The 13,756-nt window shown below is 58.2% G+C and overlaps 1 protein-coding gene across 1 annotated transcript in view; it reads left to right on the forward strand.

Moving 5' to 3' along the window:
* Nucleotides 1-8,260, forward strand: part of WDR27 (WD repeat domain 27) — a 49,202-nt gene extending 40,942 nt beyond the window's left edge. Inside the window, exon 24 of the mRNA XM_014542224.1 lies at nt 7,172-8,260. Coding sequence (XP_014397710.1) covers nt 7,172-7,456 — 285 coding nt within the window. The 3' untranslated portion in view covers nt 7,457-8,260. The remainder of the gene's footprint in view (nt 1-7,171) is intronic.
* Nucleotides 8,261-13,756: the final 5,496 nt, after the last annotated feature.

The following is a 13,756-nucleotide window of genomic DNA, read 5'->3' on the forward strand; positions in this document are numbered from 1 at the left end:
GGGCAGGAGCGGGCCGCCGGGGGCGAGGCCCTAGTTCCGTGCGTCCCGTTTCCCTTCCCACCGACAGCGCACCGTCCAGTCCCGGGAAAGGCCATCTCGCTATGGAGAAGGCGCTCGGGAAGGCGTGGACGAGCTGAGAGCGATCAGCACCGCGGCTGTTCCACGTCGTGCTTCGTTAGCGCCCGCGCCCACGGCCTGCGAATCGCTCTGTCACGAGGGGAGACGTTTCACCCACAACGTGAAGAAGGAAGCGCAGCCATTTCTGTTTTCACGGTCAGAGGCAGCCCTCCCCACGTCCGCCTGCGGGGCTCTCCTCTGGCTCCAGGTCCCTCTTGATGGAAGTTCTACCGGCGCCAGGGGAGGTGCGCTGGCCGCCCCACGCGGGAGCGAGCGCTCAGCCAACCGCACGGTTTTTACACCCAACTCGGTGGGGCCAGGGGTGCCTGGCAGCCTCCCTTGCGGCCAAGTCAGAAGCAGCGAGGGTGACAGCGAGGGTCGGGGTGAGGGCGAGGGTCAGAGGTGAGGGGTGAGGGTTGGGGTGAGGGCGAGGGTCAGAGGTGAGGGGTGAGGGTTGGGGTGAGGGCGAGGGTCAGAGGTGAGGGGTGAGGGTTGGGGTGAGGGCGAGGGTCAGAGGTGAGGGGTGAGGGTTGGGGTGAGGGCGAGGGTCAGAGGTGAGGGGTGAGGGTTGGGGTGAGGGCGAGGGTCAGAGGTGAGGGGTGAGGGTTGGGGTGAGGGCGAGGGTCAGAGGTGAGGGGTGAGGGTTGGGGTGAGGGCGAGGGTCAGAGGTGAGGGGTGAGGGTTGGGGTGAGGGCGAGGGTCAGAGGTGAGGGGTGAGGGTTGGGGTGAGGGCGAGGGTCAGAGGTGAGGGGTGAGGGTTGGGGTGAGGGCGAGGGTCAGAGGTGAGGGGTGAGGGTTGGGGTGAGGGCGAGGGTCAGAGGTGAGGGGTGAGGGTTGGGGTGAGGGCGAGGGTCAGAGGTGAGGGGTGAGGGTTGGGGTGAGGGCGAGGGTCAGAGGTGAGGGGTGAGGGTTGGGGTGAGGGCGAGGGTCAGAGGTGAGGGGTGAGGGTTGGGGTGAGGGCGAGGGTCAGAGGTGAGGGGTGAGGGTTGGGGTGAGGGCGAGGGTCAGAGGTGAGGGGTGAGGGTTGGGGTGAGGGCGAGGGTCAGAGGTGAGGGGTGAGGGTTGGGGTGAGGGCGAGGGTCAGAGGTGAGGGGTGAGGGTTGGGGTGAGGGCGAGGGTCAGAGGTGAGGGGTGAGGGTTGGGTGGAAAACACGGGAGTCGGTCACAGCTGCAGCTGAAACTCGTGTTCAAGGGCCTGCGTGGCCGGGACCCAGCCCAGGGCAGGTGCCGCCGTCTCGCAGCGTTTCTCTCGGCTGCAGGACGATTGTGACGGTGTCACAGCCGCTCCCGGGGCGTGTGGTCGGTTTAGTCGAGAACCTCAAGCACACGTTTCCGTTTCTGCTTCAGCAGCGTCTGTGGGACCTCGGGTCTGCCCGTCTCCCTTGGATTTTCACTCGCGTGATCGCCGCCGTGAGTGAAAACACCCCCTGAGGTCACGTGGGCACTTCTGCCGTTGCCTCGAGTTTTTCCTGGACTCGCCGCGCTCAGGGTTTGCGCCTGGAATCCCAGGTCCTGCGTTAAAATGAGAACACGTGCATCATACGTGAGGCGTGAGCCGCAGGCCCCGTGCAGCCTGTGTGGCCAACGTCACAACAAACACAAGTGAGGACGGAAATTCTCTGCGTTAAGAATTCCAACCGCCCGACAGCGTGACGCCAAAGCGCCAAGGGGACGAGGGGACGATGGAGGAGGAGGAGGAGGAGGAGGGGGCGTGCGTGTCTGTGCGCGCGCATGTGTTTGCACATGCATGTGTGTGCCCACGCGTGTGTGCATGTGTGAGCATGTGTGTCCGTGTGTGTGCGCGCGTGTGAAGGAAGATTCTCCAAAATGAATACAAGAATGCTTACAGCAAAACACATTCTAAACAAAAAAAATTAAAGAGAACGAAGATTTTTAACCTCCTGACAGAAAACCAAGTGATTAAAAACAGATTCCAGAAATCTGGCCGCCGCTCCACAGCCATAAATTCTAGGAGATAAAAGAATAACAATCAGATAACGAGAGAAAACTGCTGCGACCCGGCCGGCTTCCGCGCGTCCAGGTGAAGACAGTAGCAGACAAATTGCCCAGATCCGGAGCCCAGGAGGGAGCCGCCTCCTGCAGTGGGTGGGCCGGGCGGAGCCTCGCAGACCCTGGAGGCCAACACCTGCTGGGGCGGGAGGGGGCCGAGCTCAGGTCTCAGCCGCTGTCCTGCAGCTCCTCTGGGTCAGGGAGTCAGGGGGTCAGGGGACCGTCCTCCAGGGAGTCCTGTGGCCCCAGGTGGGACGCCCCTCCCTCGCCAGGCAAGCTGGGCTGGTGGGTGGGAAACGCCTGCAGGGGGGCCTCTGCTGGTCAGGTGGGTGTCGGGAGCCAGGGGAGGGGGTCCCGCTGGGGGGGCTGCTGGCAGGAGGCCTGGGCTGCAGCTGATTTGGTGCTAATGAGAGTAATTGTTTCACTGGCTGTTGGGTGAGAAGCTGGGGAGTTGGGGGGCGGTGGGGGGGGGCTGTGCCCTGCAGGTGGCCCCGGGGCTGGGAGGGCAGGTCCCTGAGGGCTGGGCCTCCACAGTGGGAGGAGCTCTGAGGAGGAGGCAGGGCAGAGTGGAGGGGCATGGGGGAGGCTTCTGCTGCTTGTGGACACGTTGGGGAGCCTGTGAGACCCTGGGGAGTGGGCCCGAGGGTGGGACTGGCGCCTGGTCCAGGGGGAGCTGCTCCCGTCCAGTGCCCGAGGCTCCCGGTCCCCTGGGTTATTGGCTCGCACAGAAAAGGAGGGAAAGGGGGCGTTTTGAGAGAAAGGGAGAATTTCTGGGAGGAGAGGAGCACGGGGCATTCAGGCCTGTGGCGTGCGAGTGGCGTGCGAAGGACAGGGCGGCCTGTGCCTTACCCGCAACTCGGCCTCGAGGAGAAGATGTTTGGATCTCAAGTCATCGCCCTGAGAGCGAGCGCTTGGAACCCGCCCGGCGACGCTGACAGGACCGTCAGAATCAGCGCCAGGCTGTTCAGTGGAAAAGGGACGAGAACAGCGCGAGGGTGACATCAGCGAGAAGCAACGCCGGGAGGAGGATGAAAAACAATTGTGTCTCCGTGGTGTTCGCACGTGATGTGAAGGGATCCGCCTGGAATGCAGGACGTGGAGATGAATGAACTGCGCGTGTTTTCCATCCTGGAGGAGGCGCGTTCATGCTATTGTGGGACTTCCTTTTCTGAGTTTTCGGAGAGAAGTTATCAGTGAAAAGTAAGAAAAATGGGAAAAGCCATTTTGACATAAAACGCCTTCCTGCGTCCCAGGAGGACGACGTTGCAGGCCAGTGTGGGTGAGCAGAGGGCGGTGCTGGGCGACAAGCAGAGGGTCGCCCCTGGCAGGCGCCTTCTCAGCAAAACCGCCCGTTCGTCCAGGTTTTCCTCGTCACAGACACAGCTGCTCCTGCTGCGACAGTCACCACGCAGCCGCCTCTGGGATTTCGGAGAGAAAAGCGTCAGGTTCAGAGGCAAAACTTGGTACAAATCCTGAAGCTGGATGAAGACAGGGAGGCCCTGGACCGCACAGGCCTGGCGGCTGCGGGGCGCAATGCTGGAGGGAGGCCGCTCAGACCCGGGCCATTGCTCAAGCGTTTTCGTAAGGGCTGCACCAGTCAAGCCTTTAAAGGGGCGCCCAGCCTGGAGGCAGCCGGCTCCCACTTCTGCTGCTTAGATGAGGGAGGGGGCCCCCATTTCTCCGCCCCCCAGACCCCCCTCCACCCCCGCGCAAGCTGTCTCCAGCGCTGTGTGTGTGCATGTGTGTGTGCGCGTGTGTGTGTGTGTGTGGGGGCGGGGGGTTAATCCTCACTGGAGGACATTTTTCTACTGATTTTTAGAGCGGAATGGGGCAGGGGTGGGGAGAAACATCGATGTGGGAGAGGCACGTCCATTGGTTGTCTCCCACGTGCACCCTGACCTGGGCCAGGGATCAAACCTGCAGCCCAGGTATGTGCTCCTGATTGGGAATTGAACCCGAGGCCCTTTGGAGTGGGGCCAATGCTCTGGCCACTGGGCAGCCCCGGCCAGGGCAACCCTCTGGTTCTTAACTCAGTCTGTGGTTCGCATTCAGACCAGCAGTTCCCCTGCGACTCCTCAGCTGGAAAAAGGAGAAACTAAGTAAATATGGAAGGAATGTGGTCTCCAGGCACCTGTCCAGTCGGATCCGACCGCCTTCTAGAAATGGAAATGCGCTCACGATCTCCAGGAAGCAGCTGTTAGGGCAACAGGGGCAACATCCTATCTAATAAAAGAGTAATATGCAAATTGACCATCACTCCAACACACAAGGTGGCTGTCCCCATGTGGTCAAAGATGGGTACCACAAGATGGCTGGCAGGGGAGGGCAGTTGGGAGGGACCAGGCCTGCAGGGGAGGGCAGTTAGGGGCGATCGGGCCGGCAGGGGAGCAATTAGGCATCGATCAGGCTGGCAGGGGAGTGGTTTGGGGGTGATCAGGCTGGCAGGGAGAAGCAACGCCGGGAGGAGGATGAAAAACAATTGTGTCTCCGTGGTGTTCGCACGTGATGTGAAGGGATCCGCCTGGAATGCAGGACGTGGAGATGAATGAACTGCGCGTGTTTTCCATCCTGGAGGAGGCGCGTTCATGCTATTGTGGGACTTCCTTTTCTGAGTTTTCGGAGAGAAGTTATCAGTGAAAAGTAAGAAAAATGGGAAAAGCCATTTTGACATAAAACGCCTTCCTGCGTCCCAGGAGGACGACGTTGCAGGCCAGTGTGGGTGAGCAGAGGGCGGTGCTGGGCGACAAGCAGAGGGTCGCCCCTGGCAGGCGCCTTCTCAGCAAAACCGCCCGTTCGTCCAGGTTTTCCTCGTCACAGACACAGCTGCTCCTGCTGCGACAGTCACCACGCAGCCGCCTCTGGGATTTCGGAGAGAAAAGCGTCAGGTTCAGAGGCAAAACTTGGTACAAATCCTGAAGCTGGATGAAGACAGGGAGGCCCTGGACCGCACAGGCCTGGCGGCTGCGGGGCGCAATGCTGGAGGGAGGCCGCTCAGACCCGGGCCATTGCTCAAGCGTTTTCGTAAGGGCTGCACCAGTCAAGCCTTTAAAGGGGCGCCCAGCCTGGAGGCAGCCGGCTCCCACTTCTGCTGCTTAGATGAGGGAGGGGGCCCCCATTTCTCCGCCCCCCAGACCCCCCTCCACCCCCGCGCAAGCTGTCTCCAGCGCTGTGTGTGTGCATGTGTGTGTGCGCGTGTGTGTGTGTGTGTGGGGGCGGGGGGTTAATCCTCACTGGAGGACATTTTTCTACTGATTTTTAGAGCGGAATGGGGCGGGGGTGGGGAGAAACATCGATGTGGGAGAGGCACGTCCATTGGTTGTCTCCCACGTGCACCCTGACCTGGGCCAGGGATCAAACCTGCAGCCCAGGTATGTGCTCCTGATTGGGAATTGAACCCGAGGCCCTTTGGAGTGGGGCCAATGCTCTGGCCACTGGGCAGCCCCGGCCAGGGCAACCCTCTGGTTCTTAACTCAGTCTGTGGTTCGCATTCAGACCAGCAGTTCCCCTGCGACTCCTCAGCTGGAAAAAGGAGAAACTAAGTAAATATGGAAGGAATGTGGTCTCCAGGCACCTGTCCAGTCGGATCCGACCGCCTTCTAGAAATGGAAATGCGCTCACGATCTCCAGGAAGCAGCTGTTAGGGCAACAGGGGCAACATCCTATCTAATAAAAGAGTAATATGCAAATTGACCATCACTCCAACACACAAGGTGGCTGTCCCCATGTGGTCAAAGATGGGTACCACAAGATGGCTGGCAGGGGAGGGCAGTTGGGAGGGACCAGGCCTGCAGGGGAGGGCAGTTAGGGGCGATCGGGCCGGCAGGGGAGCAATTAGGCATCGATCAGGCTGGCAGGGGAGTGGTTTGGGGGTGATCAGGCTGGCAGGGGAGTGGTTTGGGGGTGATCAGGCTGGCAGGCAGGCGAGCGGTTGGGAGCCAGTAGTCCCTCAAACAACAGCACTGAGAAGGGCATGGAGTCGGTAATGCAGGCACTTGGCCCACGGGTGTCCGGAGCCGCTGGGCGGGCGAGGGTGGCCCATCGCTGGTTCTGGAGGAAACGGCAGCGCATCCACGGAGAGAGAGACGCCGCCCTCACAACCTGCGGACAAAGACCCCGAAGAAGCCAACGTTTGGGAGGTGCGGCCGGAGCTCTCGGGTCACGGAGGGATCGGGGGAGGCTCCCTGCCGCCCCGTGACCCGCCATCGCCCTCGCGGTGAAACTGTGCAGCGTGGCCATCCACGCGAAGGCGCTGCCGTGGGTTGGGGGAGCTGGGCCGTGTGTGGGAAAGGTTCGCAGCGCGCGTCCCGGTGATTTTGCGAGGACGTTTGTTACGTCGCGGACGGTGACGGGAAGGGCTGAGGTGGAAGAGGCGCCAGGAGAGTCAGCGAAGGGCCCTTGGCGACAGGCGGCTGAGCAGGAGGAGCTGCCGGCCCTGCTCTGTCTTCCGCTCCGTCCTCCCACGGCGGGCGGGCGGGGGCCACTCGATGGAGGGTCCGGCCCCGGCGTCCACTCTGGTTTCTGTGCGAGGAGCACTGCCGTCCAGAGCCGTGGGGAGGTGCCCACACACGGACCCGGCCACACGTGTGAGTGCGGGAGCTCTGGCTCCACGGGAAGGACGTTTGCTCCATGGAAAACCCATCCCGACTCCGCCGCTGCCAGCGCCTCCGTTCCTCACCTCCCCCCACCCCACCCCACCCCAATTACTAGGTTCCTTGTCCTGGAGATAAAAAGCCAACAGAAGCCTGTGAAACATCGACCGGAGGCTGGAGGCAGGTGCCGCGAGCCGCCTGGGCCTTCCTGGTCAGAACCGGGTCCAAGCCCACGGAAGCTGAAGGATTGGAGACGATTTTCCTACAGCAGATGCACTTTTACTGTAAAGGGGCCGCGTGTGGCCAAGTGAGCCTGGGCTGGGATTCCGGTGTGCACTGTGCAGCCGTGTGCAGCCGTGTGCAGCCGTGTGTAGCCATGTGCAGTCGTGTGCAGCCATGTGCAGCGTGTGGACATCCCCACACTGCTGGTTCACACAGTTCGACATCTCCCACAGGAAGCCATGTGCACGTCACTGCCACAGGCTGACGTGGCTCTAGGCTCCGTGGTTAACTGCCCACAGGGGCTGGTTCCACCCTCCACGCTGGAGAACTTATTAATGGCCAATCACACGGCCCTGATGATGTCGAAGGCTGTGAAGCGCTTGTCATCACACCTGTCCTCTGTCCTCGAGAAGCGACCCTCCTCCTATGTCCTTCCACAGGGTCAGGGGTCAAAGGGTGAAACCAAGCGAAAAAGGGCTATAAAAGGGCTGCAAGGACCACTATTCCCCTCACACTGAACGTGCACGTGGCGTGTGAGGCAGTCAGAGTTGGTCTTAAACTGACCACCCAGCGGCCACACTCATTCCGACCAACCACCCTTCCCCAAGACGCACGGATGAAGTTCACAGCTGCCCGGCCTCCCTCTGCCTTGCAGAGCCACGTGCTGGGCTGGTGCCCGTGGCCGGGCAGCTCCTCGGCCGGCTCCGTTCCTCCGGCCAGTTGCCTTGTTCAGGCAGGACCTGCCCGCACCCCCGTGAGGGTCTTTCACGGGACGGCCGTGCCTGGGAGGGAGTGTTAAGTGTGCAACACACATTAGGAGGCGTTTTAGCCACTGCTGCCTTGCTCGCTGTCCTGGGAGCCGCGGCCTGGCAGCAAGACAGACGGGAGGAGCCCCCCTCCCCCTCCCTGCATCCGAGCAGCACCCGGCCGCGAGCCCCGGGTGGGGTGGGATCTGGCTGGGGCCGGCCGCGTCCCAGGGATGCTTCGCCAGGGAGGCCACGAGGGAATCGAGGCCTCGAGGTCGCGTGCCGTGTGCACTGCCCTCTCGGGTCCAGGCACCAGCGAGGAAGCCAGATGTCGGAAACAGAACAGCTCGGCCAACATCCCTCAAACTGCCATCGCCCTCGGCTCAGGGAGAGATTCCACCCCAAAAATAACAGCAGAGAAAATAAAAACGACAGCCAGCCAAACTTCGCCCACAGGCACTGAGCGAGCGAGCCTTGGCCGGCTCACGCTGAGCCGGGGCCGTGGCCGTCTGTCCTCTCACACCGCCCCGCACCCGCACCCGCACCCGCACCCGCACAGGCGAGACCTCCCGGGGACCCCCCACCCGCAGTGAATGTGGGCCTTTCTCGATGGGGAGGGGAGGGGGCGGGAGGGGACCGGGCGGCTCAGGACGCGTTTCACAATGGACTTTGAACATTTCTCAGTGGTTGAGCTCCTTACGCGAATGTTCCCGACACGTGTTGCTCTTTGGAAGTTACTAGACGCTTCGTGCTGTGACGCCCAGAGGAGAGCCCCCTGGCCCAGGAGGGTGGTGAGACCTGGGGGTGCGTGAGGCCCGAGACCCTGAGAAAGGCCTTTTCCCGAGAAGGAGCGCCTGTCATGCCCACATTAAAGAAAGCAGAGCCTCTGAGGGCTCTGAGCACAGTCAGTGCCCCCTCAGCGAGGGAGGTCTCCCCAGCACAGGGGTCTCTCCTCCTCCGAGGCGTCCTTGCTGGGCTCCATGGTCTTTAATCCCTGCTCCCCCCACTTGGTAGCCGGGTCTCTAACTCCCCGTCGGCCCCAGGACCGAGCCCAGCCCTTCCTGCTCCGACTCCGGGGCCTCCCTCCCTCGCGGGGCCTCCCGGGGACACGGGGCCTCCTGGGTGGGAGCTCGTGTGCAGGTGACGAACAGCCTGGCTCAGCCCACGGCCCTCGGGGTGAGGCTCCACCGGTCTGCGGGCTGCCCCGCTCCGGAGCCTCCACGGCCGAGTCCGACAGGATGTTCTTGTTGGTCGTCGTCTGTTGATCTTATTTCCAAACGTGACACCTGGCAGGCGATGAGCCCAGGTGAGCGGCACGGGCTCCTGACGTCACCCACGGCAGAGACACCCCAACTTCATATCTTTCTTGGAAATTGGCCACGTGTGACTCATTCCTTTAAGTGGTAAAAACGGAGCGTCTTGGGTTAAAGTAATGAAAACTGTTAACACGGCAGATCGGTTGTCCAGCAGCAAACCGTCTCAAATCACAACCCGCAGCGTGAGGGGAGGTGCAGGCCTCACCGTGGGTCCCCCCGCCGCCTGCGGGGAAGGGGACGCTGGGAGCCCAGTGCAGCCTCCTCGCCCGCCAGCCTTCCCAGGGCTGTGGCCAGAGGGCGAGCCTGAGACCCAGCCTGTGGTGTCTGAGCTGGAGACAGCAGCTCTGGCCGGAGCCGACCGTGGAGGGGAGGGCAGCCAGCTGCTCGGGCAGGCGGGCGCTGCCCATCAGTCCTCCCGACGGGGGATCCAGCCCTAAACCTGGGCCTGCGCCCGGACCTTTGGTGGACGGGAGGGTGCCCGACCTACTGAGCCACACCGCCGGGCAGACGGTCATTAGCTCGATTGTGGCGAGGGCTTCACAGGTGACATGTCAGGACTCCTCACATGGACACTGACAGGTGCCCAGGGCTCGTCGCGCATTATTTAACGTCCGTTAGACCCCCATACAGGTTTCACCGCGAAGCAAACGACAGGTGACAAGTACAATTCAACTCCCGGAGACTCTCTGATCCAGGGTCCTCGGGACTTGGAGTAAATCTAGGTTGAACCCCAGCTCTAGAAATCCTCTCTCTCTCTCTGCCCCTCGGAGACCAGCCCGTCTCGGATCATCAGCACCCGCCCCGGGCAGCAGCGGACCGTCGCCGACCCCTGTGGGCAGGCGGCCGACGAGGGCTGGCCGGAGCGCTCCCACCGCGGTTGTGGTGACAAAGGCACCCGTTTGTCCAGACCTGCCCAGCGGGCCCTGAGGTGTCGGCACCTAAGCCTCGCCAGTGTAGATGGCACCGCGACACGTTCAGAAGCAGCGAGTTCAGTCGCGGGCGGCGCCCCAGGGCTGAGTCAGGAGAGGGACGGCGTGGGGACCCGCAGAAATGAACGTGCAGTGAGTGTAGCGAGTCCACTTCTTTGTCGCCCAGGGAACGGCTTGGCCCTGGGCAGTGCTGGGCGACTCGGAAATATACCTGCAGCCGATCAATGGTGACACGATTTTTGAAAACGTGGTCTCTCTTTCTCTCTCTCTTTCATGTAAGAAAACCCCGTGGAGGGGGTGGCTGGGAGGGCGGCACGGTTTAAACGGTCAGAAATGGAGGGACACGAGCGCTTTGTGCTGGGCCCGATCCCACCCGGACCCCAGCTGTGTCCCTGCCGTGAAAGACGAAAGCCACCCACATCGTCCTGTTTGTGAAGTGTCCCCGTGAGAAACGACTTCGCCTGATTTGCTCTTATCGTCACTTGTATTAAAATTCCCCTTTTAAAGCTTAGATGTCAGACGGCGATGCCGAACGTCACTAAAGGCCGGTGTGTGCAGTCGTGAGACCCCCGGGGACACGCTGCTCTGCCTCCAGCTCGTGCCAGAGCCGGGCCGGCTCTCATCCCTGCCGAGAACACAGGCCACGGAACCGGAAGCTCTGATGAAATGGAGACAAAGCCCTGCCTGTCAGATAGCAGGCGAGTGAGCCACCCGAGAGAGAGCCGATGGCACTGGGCGAGCACTGCCTTCCGCCAGGCCCTGGGGTGAGCCCGAGGTCAAGGCCGCGGAGGCGGCACCTGGTGTCCCACTGGGCTAGGTTTAGATGGTAGGGTTAGGGTTAGGGATAGAGGATAGTGTTAGTGGATAGGGTTAGAGGTTAGGGTTAGGGTTAGGGTTAGTGTTAGAGGATAGGGTTAGGGTTAGAGGTTAGGGTTAGGGTTAGGTTTAGGGATAAAGTTTAGGGTTAGGGTTAGGGTTAGAGGATAAGTTTAGGGTTAGGTTAGGGTTAGAGTTAGAGGATAGGGTTAGGGTTAGTGTTACAGGATAGGGTTAGGGTTAGTGTTAGAGGATAGGGTTAGGGTTAGGGTTAGAGGATAGGGTTAGGGTTAGGTTTAGGGATAAAGTTTAGGGTTAGGGTTAGGGTTAGAGGATAAGTTTAGGGTTAGGTTAGGGTTAGAGTTAGAGGATAGGGTTAGGGTTAGTGTTACAGGATAGGGTTAGGGTTAGTGTTAGAGGATAGGGTTAGGGTTAGGGTTAGAGGATAGGGTTAGGGTTAGGTTTAGGGATAAATTTAAGGTTGGGGTTTGGGTTAGGGGATAGGGTTAGGTTTAGGGTTAGAGGATAGGCATAGAATTAGGGTTAGTGTTAGAGGTTAGGGTTAGGGTTAGAGGATAGGGTTAGGGCTAGGTTTAGGGATAAATTTAGGGTTAGGGTTAGGGTTTGGGGATAGGGTTAGGTTTAGGGTTAGGGTTAGAGGATAGGGTTAGGGCTAGGTTTAGGGATAAATTTAGGGTTAGGGTTAGGGTTTGGGGATAGGGTTAGGTTTAGGGTTAGGGTTAGAGGATAGGGTTAGGGCTAGGTTTAGGGATAAATTTAGGGTTAGGGTTAGGGTTTGGGGATAGGGTTAGGTTTAGGGTTAGGGTTAGAGGATAGGGTTAGGGCTAGGTTTAGGGATAAATTTAGGGTTAGGGTTAGGGTTTGGGGATAGGGTTAGGTTTAGGGTTAGGGTTAGAGGATAGGGTTAGGGCTAGGTTTAGGGATAAATTTAGGGTTAGGGTTAGGGTTTGGGGATAGGGTTAGGTTTAGGGTTAGGGTTAGAGGATAGGGTTAGGGCTAGGTTTAGGGATAAATTTAGGGTTAGGGTTAGGGTTTGGGGATAGGGTTAGGTTTAGGGTTAGGGTTAGAGGATAGGGTTAGGGCTAGGTTTAGGGATAAATTTAGGGTTAGGGTTAGGGTTTGGGGATAGGGTTAGGTTTAGGGTTAGGGTTAGAGGATAGGGTTAGGGTTAGGGTTCGAGTTACAGGATAGGGTTAGGGTTAATGTTACTGGATACGGTTGGAGGTTAGGGTTAGGGTTAGAGGATAGGGTTAGGGTTAGAGGATAGAGTTAGGGTTAGGGTTAGAGGATAGGGTAAGGGTTAGAGGATAGGATTAGGGTTAGGTTTAGGGATAAAGTTTAGGGTTAGGGTTAGGGTTAGAGGATAAGTTTAGGGTTAGGTTAGGGTTAGGGTTAGGGTTAGGGATATAGTTTAGGGTTAGGTTAGGGTTAGGGTTAGGGTTAGGGATATAGTTTAGGGTTAGGTTAGGGTTAGGGTTAGGGTTAGGGATATAGTTTAGGGTTAGGTTAGGGTTAGGGTTAGGGTTAGGGATATAGTTTAGGGTTAGGTTAGGGTTAGGGTTAGGGTTAGGGATATAGTTTAGGGTTAGGTTAGGGTTAGGGTTAGGGTTAGGGATATAGTTTAGGGTTAGGTTAGGGTTAGGGTTAGGGTTAGGGATATAGTTTAGGGTTAGGTTAGGGTTAGGGTTAGGGTTAGGGATATAGTTTAGGGTTAGGTTAGGGTTAGGGTTAGGGTTAGGGATATAGTTTAGGGTTAGGTTAGGGTTAGGGTTAGGGTTAGGGATATAGTTTAGGGTTAGGTTAGGGTTAGGGTTAGGGTTAGGGATATAGTTTAGGGTTAGGTTAGGGTTAGGGTTAGGGTTAGGGATATAGTTTAGGGTTAGGTTAGGGTTAGGGTTAGGGTTAGGGATATAGTTTAGGGTTAGGTTAGGGTTAGGGTTAGGGTTAGGGATATAGTTTAGGGTTAGGTTAGGGTTAGGGTTAGGGTTAGGGATATAGTTTAGGGTTAGGTTAGGGTTAGGGTTAGGGTTAGGGATATAGTTTAGGGTTAGGTTAGGGTTAGGGTTAGGGTTAGGGATATAGTTTAGGGTTAGGTTAGGGTTAGGGTTAGGGTTAGGGATATAGTTTAGGGTTAGGTTAGGGTTAGGGTTAGGGTTAGGGATATAGTTTAGGGTTAGGTTAGGGTTAGGGTTAGGGTTAGGGATATAGTTTAGGGTTAGGTTAGGGTTAGGGTTAGGGTTAGGGATATAGTTTAGGGTTAGGTTAGGGTTAGGGTTAGGGTTAGGGATATAGTTTAGGGTTAGGTTAGGGTTAGGGTTAGGGTTAGGGATATAGTTTAGGGTTAGGTTAGGGTTAGGGTTAGGGTTAGGGATATAGTTTAGGGTTAGGTTAGGGTTAGGGTTAGGGTTAGGGATATAGTTTAGGGTTAGGTTAGGGTTAGGGTTAGGGTTAGGGATATAGTTTAGGGTTAGGTTAGGGTTAGGGTTAGGGTTAGGGATATAGTTTAGGGTTAGGTTAGGGTTAGGGTTAGGGTTAGGGATATAGTTTAGGGTTAGGTTAGGGTTAGGGTTAGGGTTAGGGATATAGTTTAGGGTTAGGTTAGGGTTAGGGTTAGGGTTAGGGATATAGTTTAGGGTTAGGTTAGGGTTAGGGTTAGGGTTAGGGATATAGTTTAGGGTTAGGTTAGGGTTAGGGTTAGGGTTAGGGATATAGTTTAGGGTTAGGTTAGGGTTAGGGTTAGGGTTAGGGGATAGGGTTAGAGGATAGGCATAGAATTAGGGTTAGGGTTAGGGTTAGGGTTAGGGGATAAGGGTAGGGTTAGGGTTAGGGTTACAGGATAGGGTTAGGGTTAGAGGATAGGGTTAGGGTTAGAGGATAGAGTTAGGGTTAGGGTTAGAGGATAGGGTTAGGGTTAGAGGATAGGGTTAGGGTTAGGGTTAGAGGGTAGGGTTAGGGTTAGGATTAGGGTTACAGGATAGGGTTAGGGTTAG

Source organism: Myotis brandtii, unplaced genomic scaffold (assembly GCF_000412655.1).
Source record: "Myotis brandtii unplaced genomic scaffold, ASM41265v1 scaffold1077, whole genome shotgun sequence".
NCBI lineage: Eukaryota > Metazoa > Chordata > Mammalia > Chiroptera > Vespertilionidae > Myotis > Myotis brandtii.